At 40.0% G+C, this 16,039-nt stretch overlaps 1 protein-coding gene across 3 annotated transcripts in view; it reads right to left on the bottom strand.

Annotated features, from left to right (window-relative positions):
- The window catches only part of GRM5 (glutamate metabotropic receptor 5), a 967,370-nt gene that overhangs the window by 757,474 nt on the left and 193,857 nt on the right, over positions 1-16,039 (bottom strand). For all 3 annotated transcript variants that reach the window (XM_078658429.1, XM_078658430.1, XM_078658431.1), the window contains exon 2: positions 9,552-9,801. In XM_078658429.1, coding sequence (XP_078514555.1) covers positions 9,552-9,801 — 250 coding nt within the window. The remainder of the gene's footprint in view (positions 1-9,551; positions 9,802-16,039) is intronic.

Below are 16,039 nucleotides of genomic sequence, written 5' to 3'. Positions count from 1 at the left end.
GGATTTTGTCCTAACTAAGGGACTCCCATAGAAGTACCCTTTGCTGTCTCTAATCCTTGCTGGTCTCTAAAACTTCCCTAGGACCCCCTTTCCTCTTTTGTATCTATTACCACCTAAATGACGACCATGGTTTTTATACTAGGAGGCAACTCAATCCACTTACATTAATAGGAGAATATTGAAGATGGCCAGCCTGCCTATTTATCACAAAATGTATAGATTTTTTAACCTGTAAATGAATAATACTATTTTGCCACAACAACATGTAGATATTGGGCTGGCGTACGTTCTTGCGTCAGTGGATTTGTAGTTATGTCTGAACTTTGCTATTAAATCTGTTGAATATTGAACATATGCCATTTCCTTTTGGTGCTTGGATCAATTATATGCTGCCACGTTGATAAAATAAATGCTAAGGGAGCCTCAACTTTGGGCTAATTAAAATCCTACATATAGAAACATTTCTACCTCCCTTGTAATCAAGAGCCTAATCATGCAACTCCACTCCACTGTAGATTAGAATTGTCGAGATTGGTCAATATATACCCATCTCCTTGATCTGTTTTTGTGAAGACATTGCCCTGCACAGAGTAATTTAAAGTAGATAAACCCACAGGAAACAAACTCCTATTGAGCTAATGGCAAACACATCTATCAGAGACATCTCATGAAAGGTAATCCACATTAACCACTTCCGCGCTAATGACAAAGCCAGCTCGTCATGGGCGTTACGTGCGCTACGCGGATGACGAGCTGGCTCTGTCATAAACCGCGCATTTTTGAAATTCCAGCGCAAGCGGGAATTCGCGGTAGCGCGGAAGCGGTTAACATATTTACTGGTCTTTATACAATAAAGGGATCAGCTATCTGTGGTGACTTCTCAAAGTATTTGAAAGATGACAGCAGAAAAGCACTGGCTGTAAATGGCGATCAAATACACCAAACGAACATTTTCTTTGATCACATGACACAAAATAGTTGCTCCATACCTAATAGCATAACAAGCTATAGGAACCTACTACCCACGCCCCACATTCCCCCACCGGTCACCAGTATAGTGTGTAACTAATGGACTGATAGACTCGTTTTGAGGGCAGGTAGTTATGGGCTATGAATTAGGACACATGCCATTTGACAGCTGAATATAGAACAGGGCCATGTTCTGCATGTTCTTTACACACACATGGATTTAGAACCTGTGCAGTACTTGTGCACCTTACAATGGGCAATCTAAACACAAAGGTATAGCAAGCATATATCATCTACCAGTAGCCCCCTGTGGACAATATATTAAAATTATCTGGCATTCAATGTGTTTGTAGCACAGGAAACGTGGCAAGTCTTGAGCAAACAACACACAGGACAGCAAGTCATGCACTCTATACACTATGCAATTGATAAAGTGACTGACAGTGTGCTTTACACATTACACATAAAAGGCATATAACAGATACCTATCGTTACATAACTTATTGGTACTCATTTTGACTTGAAAGGCTGAGTGCATTTGCTGGGACTTGAACCTTTGACAATGGTACCAGAAAACAGATTGCTGCATGGTGTACCTCTACATTATCATATGCATTATATCACATAACACAAATGTCTCATTCACGTAATTTACCCAACCACTACATCGGAAGGTTCATCTAGGTAAGTGGATGTAGAGGTAAGTATAATAATGATATACTTGCTTTACTGATGCGGTGGTAGGCAATGTAGTGGATGCGACACTTTTGTAGGTTGATGTTATGTTATGTCATACAATCCTTTACAGAGGATGCATCCGTCTTTGGAGCTACCAACCCTCCTACAGATGTGGCTGTTGCTGTAATCTGTTGGTACTGGAGGACAACAGTAGGCAATGTCCAGCCTGTACAATGCCCAGCTCATGCGCCTAGATTCCGTTTCCTAACTGTAGTACATCACTGGAGAGATTATGTCATCAGCAATGTCATCAGTATTATCTGCGGGGTCATCTGTGAGATCATGTGTAAAGTCATGAGCTGTGCAATAGGAGGGAAGTTTGTGGTTTATTAGTTCACCTTAAAATCGAGATAGTTTTTTAGTTTTTTTTTTTTTTTTTTTTTGCTGGATCTTTAATGCCCCTGACTCTTCTTCTTCCCACCTCGCTTCAGCTAACACTTCAACTTATAAGTGTCACATTTTCACACTCCGCCATTTGCAGTCTCCGGCTGGAGCAATTCACTGTACATCACTTTCACACTCCCTGTGTTCAGGTTTTACACCATAAATTGTATTGTTCTTATTTACCAGATAGCCTCAAGGTTAAACTATAACATCGGTGCCAACATTTGTTTCCTAATTTTTTTTTCTTTGGAAAGAATTGTATTCTTCACACATTTTCCAAGAATTTTCCGTGTGTGCGTCTGAGGGTGGATGGGTTTGGGGTGGAGTGTGTGTGTGTCCTAATTTATCTTGATACAATTTGTAAAGACAATTTTTGTTATTTCTAACTTACAAAGACAGCGGCAAAAATGTAGGTTATCTTGAGACATATTGAGTATTTTGTGTCATTCTGTAGATCATCAACATTAGTATGAACTCTCCCCATCATTCAGAAACAAATCTATACCGCTGATATTTCCCTCTGAACTCTGACAATCATTATGTCTTCTTTCAATCCATTAATGCACATCTTTCATTAAGCAGTGGTACGATGTTGATACAAGAGTAGTAAAACCTGGTAGCTTTGCACTTGAAAGTAAACTACTTTGAAGTGATTCTACAATATCATATTTAATTCGTGGTGGGTGGGTCTCTCTCTGTTCAATTTAAGGCATTCTGATTTTTTCATAATTAATGGGGCTTTCTCGCTGTTATGTAGTGACTAATGACAATCAGCAGTTGCACTTTCATACAGGCAGATTAGGTCCCAATTTAATGTTACTGTTTAACTACCAAGGCAGCCACTGATCGCTTTATAATTCTTTACTTATAACCAATACTTTTATTTCAAATTCAAAAGCACTCGGAAATGATTGTGATTGGATTAACAATATCAACTTAAAATCAAGGGGGTACTCATACAATTACGTGTTTTCAGTGAATCTTCTGTGCAGCAAACATTCAATCAGATAAAATGAGGCTAACACGTTAGTCTCTGTTAAATGCCATTTTGCACTTATCACGCGTATATCCTACTCTTGGTATCTGGTTGGAAAAATCCTTGGAGGTTGTTCGCAAAATTGTCTACAGCACTATCTTTGTGTGCAATGTCGCATTTGTTATCCTCATTACAACATATTTATGCCACACGTCAGGGAATGGGAATTAAATTGTCTGTATAAGATGCTTTAGATTTTCCAGGCTCCCTCAAGGTCCAAATGTACCATTCTGAAGCTATAATATAGTTGTGGACTGATGCTCCCAGGCATATACCAGGCATGAATGCCAGCACTGTTATAGTCTGAGCCAGCCGCAGCATTCCATTCAGGCATTCAATTCAGGGTGCTAATGTCAAATACTACATATTCTTCTCACATCAGCTGCACAGAAAAGCATCTGTACAACGTAGTATGTGAAAAGAGAGACATGAGATTATTGCGGGGTAACAAATGAATATTCATCAATCCTACTGCCAAAGAGGGATTGTTATTCAGAACAAATACCACATAAAGGAAACACACAGGGCACTCACAAAAAAACGTATTGTACAGAAACGCGTAAGGTAAAACAATTAACAAATACCCTGAACGGGCGGGAATCATGAACTGACTAGATTTCAGATAAGGGACCAACATCTGGCATGTTTACCATTCTTCTTCAAAGAACATAAAGAGGGAAATGAGGATGTCTAGGACACTGAATGAAAACAGTTCCAGTTTGGTAGAAAACATCTCAACCCCTTCCACGCTGATGACGAGCTCAGCTCGTCATGAGGTACACCTCTCGTACGCTCATGACGAGCTGCTCGTCATGAACCGCAGGATTCCGCGATTCTCAGCGCACAGCGGATAAACGCGCAGCGCGCATGCGGTTAAAGCACTAGTAACAAAATACAAAGCCATACACGAGATACCATTAACTTTGAAATCAGATTCTCACCATTGTACTAAGTTCAAGCAATCATTTAAGCAACCATGACTTTAGTGTTCTCTTTCACTTCCATTCCATTTGAAGATTTTATACCCATAAACAAAAAGTTTAGTTTACTGTATGCTTGATCTACTGTTGGACCTATCATCCGTAGAGTGGTCGTCCCCCAACGTTATGCCTGCTTCCGTCCACTTTTTGCTGTATGTTTTTGTTGGCCTTAGGACTCCGAGCAATTTACCACTGCAAACCAGTGCTAAAGTGCATGTGCTTCTCCCCTAAACATAATGACATTGGTGTATACCTGATTTAGCTTCCCTCTAAGTCCCTTGTAAACTGGTTTAACATGTACGCAATACCTGTATACTAAATCCTACTAGTGGGCTTGCAGCACTGGTTGTGTCACCCTCACAAGTAGCCTTTCAAACCTATCTCAGGCCTGCCATTGCCGTGACTCTGTATGCAGTTTACTGGCACTTCGACTTGGCATTTAAAACCACTTGCCAAGCCCTAAAGTCCCCTTTTAATACACCTAAGTTACCTTAAATCAGTCCCTAAGGGCAGGGTGCTGTGAAACTAAAAGGCAGGACATGTACTTTTAAGTTTTGCATTTCCTGATAGTAACAAACAGTTACTTTGTTTTTCACTGCTGTGAGGCCCACTGCTCCCATATGCTTGCATTGGGGATTGCTTAAAACGTCTTTTAAGCTGTAATTCTTGATTGGGAAGGAGTAGGGGTGGGCGGAATTTGCTACGCAAAGTTCTGCGAAATGGTAAAAATCTCTACGAACACACAGAAATTCCGCGAACACGCCTTTTGAGAAGGTGAACAAGCAAAAAATTCTGCAAAGCCGCGGAACGCAGAATTATGGGCAATTTCGCTTTCTCAGCGGAACGCGAAATTACGCATATTCTGCAAAATCCGTGAGCGGAACAGAATTTACCGCCCAGGCCTAAGAAGGAGTAGCTACCTCATATTTAATCTCTTTGAATTGGTGTGGATAAATCCTCTCTAATGGTAAAGTAAAGTTGGATTTTACATTGCTATTTAAGGAATGCCACTTTTAGAAAGTGGACATTCCTAGGCCTGGGCAGAGCTCACAGAGTTCTGCTATGCAGAATTACGTGGAGTGCCCCAAAAACTCAGTGAGGCTCCGCAAAATTCCGTAGGTGGGCAGAGCTGCTCAACGTGCCTGTTTGCGCTCCGTTAGTGGCATTTGGCAACGTGATCATGCTCAAAATTACAACCAAATGGCACCACAAGGGGAAAATCTGCTCAAGATTCAGCCACAGTCACTGGCGCTCTCTTGCTATCTTCAGAAAAAAGGTGCCGTATGTCGCAGGCGCAGCTCAAGGCCGCGCCAGTGGCAGCAAATCTCGCAAGTGCTCAGGGGTGGTCGGCAAGTCTCACTGGCAGCCGGCAAATTTTGTTGCCACTCGCAAGCACTCTGCATTACTTGCCAGTTCGTGCAAAATCCCGGCTCAAGTGTGTCAACTGACATTAAATTCTGCCACAAAGCAGAATGCAGAATTTATCAGGGACTCAACGTTCTCCACGAAACGCAAAGCTTCCAAATTCCGTGAATTCTGTGAGCGGAGCAGAATTTTTCACCCAGGCCTAGACATTTCTCTGCTCTTAACTTTGCTTTCTGTGCCTGCAGCCTTTCTCCAATACATGTCTGGGCTGTGTGACAGCTATACTTTGTCCATTTCCTCTAGACAGCCAAAACACAGGAAGGGCTGGGTGTGATAGTGGATCCATCTGCATTCATCTGCATACTGATGGCCTTCCTGGGAAGGAAGGGGAGAGGTGGTTTGCACTTGTATCTAAATAGGTTGTGTCCTACACCCTCACACAAAGGGCTGATTTACCCCCTACTGGTAGTCTGAAACCAAGGCTGGGCTGAAAGGGATCCTTTTGCACTTTAGCCCTACAAAACTAGTACCCTACTAGACCTAGGAAGAACTCTGCTGGAGTAAAGACTGCTGTGCTGAAAGGATTGCCCCTTTGTTGAGACTGACTGTTGTGAGGAACTGCTTTTCTCTGCTTTGCTGAGCTGTCCTGCTGCCTACTGACCTCTTCTCTGCTGAGGACAAGGACTGTACCCTCTCACTTGAACCCAGAGTGACTCCAATGGCTTGCTGGCTTGCCTCTTGTTTTCTGAAGTCTCAGTGACACAAAAGACTATCTGCAATCCTCCTGGTGCTGCTGACCATCTGTGAGTCCTACCCTCCAGTCCTGGGCCTCTGAAGTGGGTTCTGCAGCTGATTTCTGCAAAAACCACCTCATTGTCTTGACTGCTTGAGAATTTCCGCTGCATCCCCTCTTTGATGCGAACGCAGAGGATACTCAATGAAGAATCGACAACCTGCACAACTCGATGATGACAATCTGCATGGCTCCACAATGATGCATTGTTTCCCATTCAATGGTGCCGACGACGATGCAGTGACCTGACTGCGTGGAAAATATCGACGCAGCTTGCCCTCGCCGCTGACGCTTTGCTACATACAAGGTACTTTTTCAGCAGACCCTGCATGGGTTCTGCAGCCAGTCTGCTCTCTATCGCAGTCAGCCTGAACTCTGAATTTGCACCTATTCCTTGCGACCTCAAGTAACCTTTTGACCACTAGTTACTTCTAAGCAATGTTTTTTTAATTTAATCTTTATAAATTCATATCTTGTCTTCTACTTATGGGAATGTTGTTGTTTTTATCTTGTTTTACTCACATAACTATTATTTATTTCTCTAAACCTGTGTGGATTTTCGTGGTGTTTTCATTGAGTTGCTGTAATTTAAGTGTTACATGAAAACTTTACACATTGCCTGAATCCTCTGTGCCAAGCTACCAGAAGGTGAGCGCAGGTCAATTTAGGGTATGTATCTGACTTACCCTGACTAGGGTGGTGGTCCCTACTTTGACAGGGTGCAAATCTCTTCCAACTAGAGACCCCATGTCTAAAACCTACTCATATATTACTCCTGACTTGCTACTAAATTCTCGCAGTTTGTCAAGAATAAAAGTGGAATTCAGTTCTTATGGCTTACTCCTGGGATTCTGTAGGACATCAGCATTACTAGAAGAGTATAGGCCTTAGTTAGTTTGACTGACAGGGCCTCTATCACAAATGTTGTGGATGTCTTGTTTTCCTTATTACAAGACCCATTGATTATAGTGCACTTGTAGTGAAGTGGATGGGCGATATCCGCCACGTTTGTGATGGAGTACCCTGACCACCGAACTTCAAGTAAGGCCCTATGTCACATCAGCATTCTTGTGATTACCAATTAGTGTGCCCATCTGCAGGGAATTAACAACAAGATACACTTATAGAAATTATAACTCAAACTATGTATTTTATATTTATCTGCAACTACCTTTTATTTTTAGCATAGAGAATCATGTCCTGAAACAACAGCTGCAATAGGACAAAGGATAGCCCGCGGAGCAACAATTGATTTATGCAAATCTGGAGCACAGATGTCATGTCACATAACTCACAAATCCTCTGATTCACCTCCATTGCAGTGATGGCCTCCTACTGGTTTAGACTGCAACAGTCACAACAATTTAATGAATTTAATTTCCTCACCAACTTCAAACATGAACATCAACCATGAGAAATTGTTAAACAACACAATCAGCATAATTCTCCAAACCTATTGAATACCTCAGCTACTGATGAAGTGAATGCTTCCACCCTAAATGTGCTAAGCGCTATCATACTCAAGCAATATGTTATAACACTAGATATCCAAACCATCTACACCTGAAACTCCGATTTGGATGGAATGAACGCTGAAATGGAGTTTTTGGGCACCATTCACCCACAGAATTAACATGTTAACTCATTGTATGTATATTAATTCACATCTAACATCTATATTTATTACACAATGGTCTACTTTATGAAAAAGAGAAATTCAATTTGACCAACAGTAGCACCACTCTGTAGCAAACTAGGTTGGTAAAACTTGAAAACACCATCGCCTGTCAGTTCTTGCCTCTATTATCCCACTAGAAAATTCATAACCTTTTGTAGTTCAAAACATTACACATTAATTCCATCCTGGGTTCAACATTTACCTTTTGCACTGCTTACTTTAAATGGCTAATTTACAATCATCAGTATAAGTAACAACAAAATACATACAACATAAAGCTGCCCTGCAGATTGCTTGAACTACTTAAGGAATTAGGTGTAAACTCTGAACAAAACAAAACATGCTATCATTGTCAGTGAAGCAATTTATTACAGATAGGTATAGTCTGAAACAGTAAATAGAGTCCAACAGTATCGGAGGAAATGTTCAAATGTTGGGTGCAATTGCAGGTTCGGGTAGACAAGGTTCTTCATGGTGTTATCAGCATATCTATAAATACCTTTTGCGAGACAAACTTGAAAAAGGTGTTTTTATTCTGATGGTTTGTTATCACGAGAAAGTGAAGCACCAATAACATGATCTCATCACTCCAAATAAAATCCATAACTCTCAACAAGTGACTTAGAAAAAATGGTTGCTAAACCTTTCTACAATCTAAAACAAAACATAGTCCCTCAACCATGAATGGCACAGGCTCACATCCCTGAAAATGGAAATGGTGCCATGCCTGTCATTCCCTATAGCGGCTGACAAAACCAGCATACAGACTAGACCAGAATTTGCATATATCCATAAGTAGCAAAGTACCTTAGCGGATTAAAAAAATGTATGTGACATTGGTGAACCTGTACAGCTATGTGTACCGCTGTAAAAAAAAATCATAGGGATACAAACAGGCCATTTGAGGAGCACTTCCCTAGTCCATTTCAATATGAAAATAATTTGTAGATATTTTTGCTATAATTCCACTTTTTAAATCTTCTAAAAAAGATATTTTTTTTAAATTCCTAATATTTACAATTACCTGAACATTTTAGAAATGGTAAGTTAACCATAAAACCATTTAAAAAAGAGTGAAAATATTTAAAAGTTAAAACAAATATACGTGTTTTAGATGTGTTAATGAAAAACCCATATATTATCATGCCCTAAAAAAGGTTGTGAGTTTTTAAGCCAGAAATTGCATATTTTAGTAAGCCAACTCTTGTTATTCAATTGACAGAGTAGCATGTAGTGACGCCTGAATCATTTATTTCACATTTTGGTCATAGTTATTCAAATATAATTATCTAGAAAAATAGCAGAACATTGTTTACAATATTCTATATGGATATGGGTAAAACTGACTTTAGAGTGACATTTATTTTATAAACTGTAGTCCTCAAGAAAAATATCTTAATACAAGTTTTGCTACTAAATGGATATTTATAGTGTTGCATATTCTAATCTTGAAATACATGCTAAAGTACCTCGATTTAAAACACCATAATTTCCATGAAACTAACTAATGAACACATAGATAATATTACATTATGTATAGTTAAGTCACGTATAAACCTGCTGAGGGTCTGGTAAACACTATATAATATTAATAACTGCAAGACCTACCTGCCCAGAAGCATGAACTCTCCTGACAACCCTTGACGCTTCATGGCCATTAGCATTCCCCTCACAGTCATGCCTTCACAGAAGCATGCAACAACTCGGGCCTTGGGCAAATGACTTTTGAGTTTTTTCAACAGCTTGTCAAAACTTTGCTCCCCAGCGTTGCTGTAAATCTTGTAGGAGTGAGCAATGCAGATTCCTTCCTTTGCTGACATATCTTTGAAGGCTTCCATTCCACTTTCTCCATAGTTACCTGAGAAAACAAAATAAATGATCAAATGAATTTAAGATATATCAATTCCCATTACATTTCATATTAAGATTATGAATTTTCTTGGCCATGAAATCTTTATAGATGATACTCAATGCACCTGTTCCTAAGTAGCAATAATGAGTACTAGGAAGTGTTAGTACCAACACAAGTAAATTGATATAGTTTTTCATAAATTCATTGGATTTAGTGCTTGCAGGAATCCTAGCTGGAGATCCTAAAGCATTGAACAAACAGATGTTGTTGATCAGACAAACTTTTACTTTGTTAAATAAGTCTCAGATTGTACAAATGATCGCAAATATTTCTAAAGAAACATTGACAAAGCCAAGCCAGCATGAATTTCAAAACACCCCAAATGGTGGTCACTGCAGTGCTGTTAGTTACTGAAGAAACAAAAATAAAGATGCAGAAGGATGGTGAATGCCACAGGTGATGTTTATGATCTGCAGTGTAATTCAGTATGTGGGCTTATTTCTTTGCTGTTGGTGGACCATCTTTATGGTCTGGATGACCAGTTTTACTGTTGATTTCCCTGATATTACAATAAACATTGCTGGCAACAAGCAGAAATGCATGCAGTCTCTCATTCATAGCAAAAATCCTATACACAGAGTATTTACAAGTTTAAATCTGCCCTGATTCACACAATGTGGGCCACTTTTTTAGCTATCTTATTTGCTAAATGGGTCTATTTATTTTGGTGAAGAAACCTATTTTTTGTCGCAGCCCAACCCTGAAAATAAGTTAAAACAAGCAATTTCAAGCACAGACAAAAATTAATAGTGTAATAAAAGACAGACTCTATAAAATTATTGGAAATTCAGTAATCCACAGTAAAGGCATCATCATAAATTCGGTGTAATTCCCAATTTGTCCAGAAACTGTGGGGCATATGTACAACAAAATGTCAGAGCATGGAGCGGCGCAGAATTTGACAGCGTCGCTCTCTGACATTTTCAAAACACAGGGCTGCCCTATATTTACTACAATATGGCACCGCTGTGTTTTTCGCTAGTGCTGGCTCTAAAGTTAGCTGCCTAGCGCCAATGCAAGCACCCTTGCACCATAGTGCAAGGGTGCCTGCTTTGCAGGGAATGATTTTTTATGTGCAGGAAGGTGTCCATTTGTGATGCTCTACCTGCTCCTTGCGGCCTTCTCCGCCACGAATGAACCTCTTTGCATTGGAATTTGAAGGTAACTTTTTCAGCTGGACTAACCCGATCCCTGTTTCCAACCAGCACTCCATCATGGTCAGCCTGAACTTTGGACTTTCCCTCGGCCTAGCATGACCAGATGACCGGGAATGCGGTTTTGTGATTTTGAGCCCTATTTTCACTAAAACTTTGAATTTGAATATTTCCAGTTCTACTACTTGGAGTTTTGCCATTCTTGTGCAATTTTATTTATTAAAATCTACTCTATTTTTCTTAACTGGTTTGGAAATTTTCTTGTGTTCTGTTTTCACTTTATTATTGTTTGTGTGCTGCATAAATGCTTTTCACATTGATGATAAGTTAAGCCTGATTGCTTTTGTGCTAAGCTACTAGAGATTTAAATACCGGTTAGTTCAGTGACTTTTTTGGTTCACCCCATACAAAGATTGTGGTTGTTGCCTCAGTGAGCCTTCCACCCCCCTTAACCAATAATCCAATTTCTTGCAATAGCTTTTTTAGATTTTTAGGTTATTAGCTTTTAGAGGTTATTCTCTTTGGATGAAATCTGTTCACGTTCACTTATAATACACATAGATTTATACTACATGTTGCTGAAATGGCATGCACAGTCTAATGTATTTTCAATTTTCATACATGATATTTTATTTCAAGTGCTTTTGATTGAGAGTCAGAATGTTAGTGGGGAGATAACAAAATTACATTTACAATGTTACTCACTATCGTAAGGACTAGGCTAATACATAGAAACAATAGTTCAATAAAGAAGTCCCTAAATTGAATCATTTATATCTGTTAATACCTTATTTGTGTAAATCATACCGAACAGAAGCAAAGGTTGGGATCAAAATATATAAACAGCCCAACCAAGAACTGTAGAACTGGGACCTGACTTAAATTTGTCAATGTCATTTGAAGGAGGCAGTCTCAGTCAGGCTGGTGGACACATGATTCATCATATAACAGAGGGATGTGTGTGAGCATACATATTGCTTCATCTCTTGAAAAGAAAAGACATTCATCACACCAACATCTTTGGAAGAAATTGCTTTCAGTGCCTGTTGCTGACTTTCTAACATAATCTGACTGGAAGCAAAATTAATGTTATCACCTGCAGATGCATACACAAATATGTGTCAACAGAAAAGTAATAATATTATTTATTTGCAGCTGGTTCTCTGTGGAGGTTTTCGCTGTTCACTTTGCCAAATCGTAGTTTCATATTCAAGCAAATAGAAATTGCTGTCAAATAGGGATCAAGAATACAGCCTGACTAAAACAACTTGCTGAGTTCTACTTAATAAACATCTCCTATAACACCCAACCGGTGCGAGAAAAAGAAAATATTCAGAACTTCAGTGCACCATATATTTGCTGTGTGGGGAGGCGAGAATGTGTGGAGGAAACTGGGAGGCTACTTGGGTAAATTGTAGGGGAGTCTGAAATGCATTAAAAAAATATTTGCATAATTATGTGAAATTTTGGGGAAATTATGCGAAATTGCACATAATAACATGCAATGCGAAACTGTCATGTATTGCTATATCTTACCACAAAAAGGATCCCCGCATCCTTTTTTGAAGCGCAGCTGAATCTTGCGCTAAAAGAAGCTAAAAACTCAAACATAGTGCAAACAGCAGCTGCTTGCAATCTGGGGGCAGATGTATCATCCCCATTATTTGCGAGTCCCAAATAGCGATTTTTAAGAAATCGCTATTTGGGAATTGCAAATTGGGATGTATGTAGAAATTCGCTATTTTTAAGTGATTTCTTAAAATTCCTTAATTGTGATTAGCAAATTGCTAATCGCAATTAAGGAATAATTTCCCATTCATTTCTATGGGCCAGGAGGCCCATAGGAAGGAATGTGAAGTTATTCTCAATTTGCGATTCGCAATTTGCTAATCGCAAATTGAGAATAATTTCAAGGGTGCAGGGGTGTCCAAAGGACACCCTGCTGCACCCCTGAAACTTACATGTGTGCGCATATGGCGCACATACATGCCCTAAGGTCATGTATGAGCGCCACATGGCACCTTAACAAATGCCAAAAAGTGCATTTGTAAAATAAATTGCAAATTACCACCAACTACAAGTTGGTGGTAATTTGCGATTTCTTAATGTGGATTCCCCCCCAAAAAATGCTTGATGCATAGCATTTAAGGAATCGCAAAATTGCGATTCCTTAAATGCTTGAGCAAAATAAGGAATCACAATTTTTGCGATTCCTTATTTTGCGATTTTGCACATACATACCAAAACACAGTTTGCGATTCGCAAACGCCAGAATTCTGCGAATTCCGGCGTTTGCGAATCGCAAACGGCTTCATACATCTGGTCCCTGGTCTTTCGCATTGTACCCATGTGCAAGCGCTATATTTTTTCAGTGAAGAGTGCAACATGACTTAATACAAAATTGTCAAATTTTTGCAAGATTACACCGGCATAATGGAAATTTCATCAAGGGCTCGCATGTGAATTGTACCTTAGCCGGGCCGCATTGGGAACCAAAATTAGCCTTGGCAAAAGTGTTCAAGGCAGGGCTAAAACGGGGTTATGGGGACATACCTAGGTAATGGCAACATAGCTGCTCCGAAAGCAACCCCCTTACTTTTAGCCCACTGGTAAATGCCAAAGTGGAGAATGGCAATTTCGGCCCTTTAATTCAGGAATCAACCTGCCCCAAACTGAAAAATGCAGGGACAATTCACAAACAAGAGTAAAATAATAAATTGTAGACTTAACCTAATAATTTCTGTGGTTACCTTTTACTTAGGATACACATACAGACAAAAATCCACCAACACCAATATAATACGTAACCCTAAATAGCTGGGTTTTGTGCTGGTAATACACCTCCTTGTTTTTGGCTAGGGTTCAGGAGCAGCATGAACCCTCATGTTTGTCTTACTTTTTCAATCAGGGGATTTTTTTCCTGACAGGGAAATCATTTCTCCCACCCCATCCAATTTGTACACTTTCTCCAGATGTTTTTCACACAAAATGTAGGTGTGTAATTTTTTGCAAATGTTCCTGCTCCAGCGCCTAGATACCCTCACAAGAGATATGTTGCACCCTGCATATCGACTTAACATTTCAGCGGTGGACTCGGAGCTCAATGCAGCCATTGGAACTTTTTCATACCAGCCCAATAACTTATGAAGTGAGCATAGCAGGTAAGTCCTGTCATCACCACGACTATTTGGAGGGGTAAACTATATATGTGTCTGCAAGAAAATTATGAACTTTCTCTCAGAGTTGTTTGAAAGTCTGAATAGTTGATGATCCCACTGTGCATACATTCCTAAAAGCATCCCCCTGGGCCTCACCCTAGTGTTAATCTTTCTTGTGCCCCACATAACCAGAAGCACCCGGCTTGGGTTCTCTATAATACTGAGGGGCATATTAACAAGCTGAAGTATCACCGCTTTCTCGGCACAATTCGCAGAGAAAGCGGCGATACTTCCAGCGCCCTATTAACAAGGGCATTGCAACGCCTGCCTCAAGCCCACTTTGCATGTCAGCGAGAAACACCGCTAATGACATGCAAAGTGGGCGTTCCCACGTCCAACCACATGTAAAATGTGGTTGGAGGTGGGAACACCCTATCACCAAGGTAGGCGTTGGGAGGGAAAGACCTGCGATAAACTCGTTTATCGCAGGTCTCCCAACGCCTGCCCTGACCAGGCGTTAGACATTGATAACATGGGGGTGTGGATCATAAAACTGAATCCACCCCCCATATTATCAAGGCACACATTAGCGCGTGAAAACAACGCTTGTTTTCACGCGCTAATGTTCACTATCGCCGGCTATCGCAGGATTTACTATCGCCTACGTGTTGCACGTTGATAATGACGCGCTAACACGGCGAAATAATCCGGCGATAGTGAAATGTGCGATGTGCGTTTTTTAACGCACATCTTGTTAATATGCCCCTAAGTTCCTTCTGTCTACATGATCATTCACGGATTTACCCCTTGAGATTAGTCTTTTAAGCAATCTTATCTACACACGTTGAAGACACATCATTTCTATGTCTTTCACTGCAAGGGCCTAATTGCAAGTGAAGCATATTACCATGAGGAGTTTTCAAGTGGCTGGAGTTTACAATTTCAGCCATAAGATCCATATGAATTCATGTAATTAGGAGATAGAGCTCATGGAATGGGGAATAACTGCATGGAACCGTCTTGTCCGGATAATATTAGACATCAAATTCCCAATTCAAAAGGGTTTAATGCAGACATTCAACACCTACTCGTGGTAAACGTCTCTGAGGGCTGCTATGATGGGCAGCAGTGGTGCTGGAACAATTTTCAGAGTGGAGGTGCTGCCATCAATGTTACATCTTTGAAGTCATAGGGATTGTGAAAAGTCAAGGCATCACATAAAGAAGACGTATACTGAATGAGGCACACCAATTCAGCAGGTGAGTGGTGCGGGTGTAGTATGTTGCTTGTAGTGCATTTTGGATCCCACTGTCACAAATATATTACTAGAGCATGGTGAGGTAGTGCACTGTCATTTACATCACACTTTCCATTGAAATGGTCACCACATTTACACAGACATGCATTTTTTACACATAAAACTATATAGTACACAAACAATAATATGTGGAAATAGGGTATCAGCAAATATTTATTTGCACATCACCAAGAAAACTGTCTTGATTTGTTTTGATCCTAATAAAATCTTTGTGTTTCCATCACAATTCAGAATTACAAATAATGTGCTTGTGTGCTATCCTAATAGCTGATAAATTTTGGAATATTTGTACAGTTCGTTTACATGTATTTAAATGCTGTTGTGCCTTAGAATAAAATGTACATCCTACAGACTTTCCTTTCACACTCCCTGTACCTCAGCAAGACTGTCACATAGTTCACTTTAGAAAATCTTCTCCCTTTGTAGTTAAAGAAAAGAAACCCCTCTCCATGTTAAAAGAATAAGCAGCTCTTTGTCAGAAGCCATAGCCTGACATGTGACCTCTGCATTTGAACACACAACTAATGTGACAGGATAAAAACACATTGTAAACA

Source organism: Lissotriton helveticus, chromosome 8, assembly GCF_964261635.1.
Source record: "Lissotriton helveticus chromosome 8, aLisHel1.1, whole genome shotgun sequence".
Taxonomy (NCBI): domain Eukaryota; kingdom Metazoa; phylum Chordata; class Amphibia; order Caudata; family Salamandridae; genus Lissotriton; species Lissotriton helveticus.
Note: the sequence above shows the minus strand (reverse complement) of the source record. Positions and strands in the feature narration are given on the sequence as shown.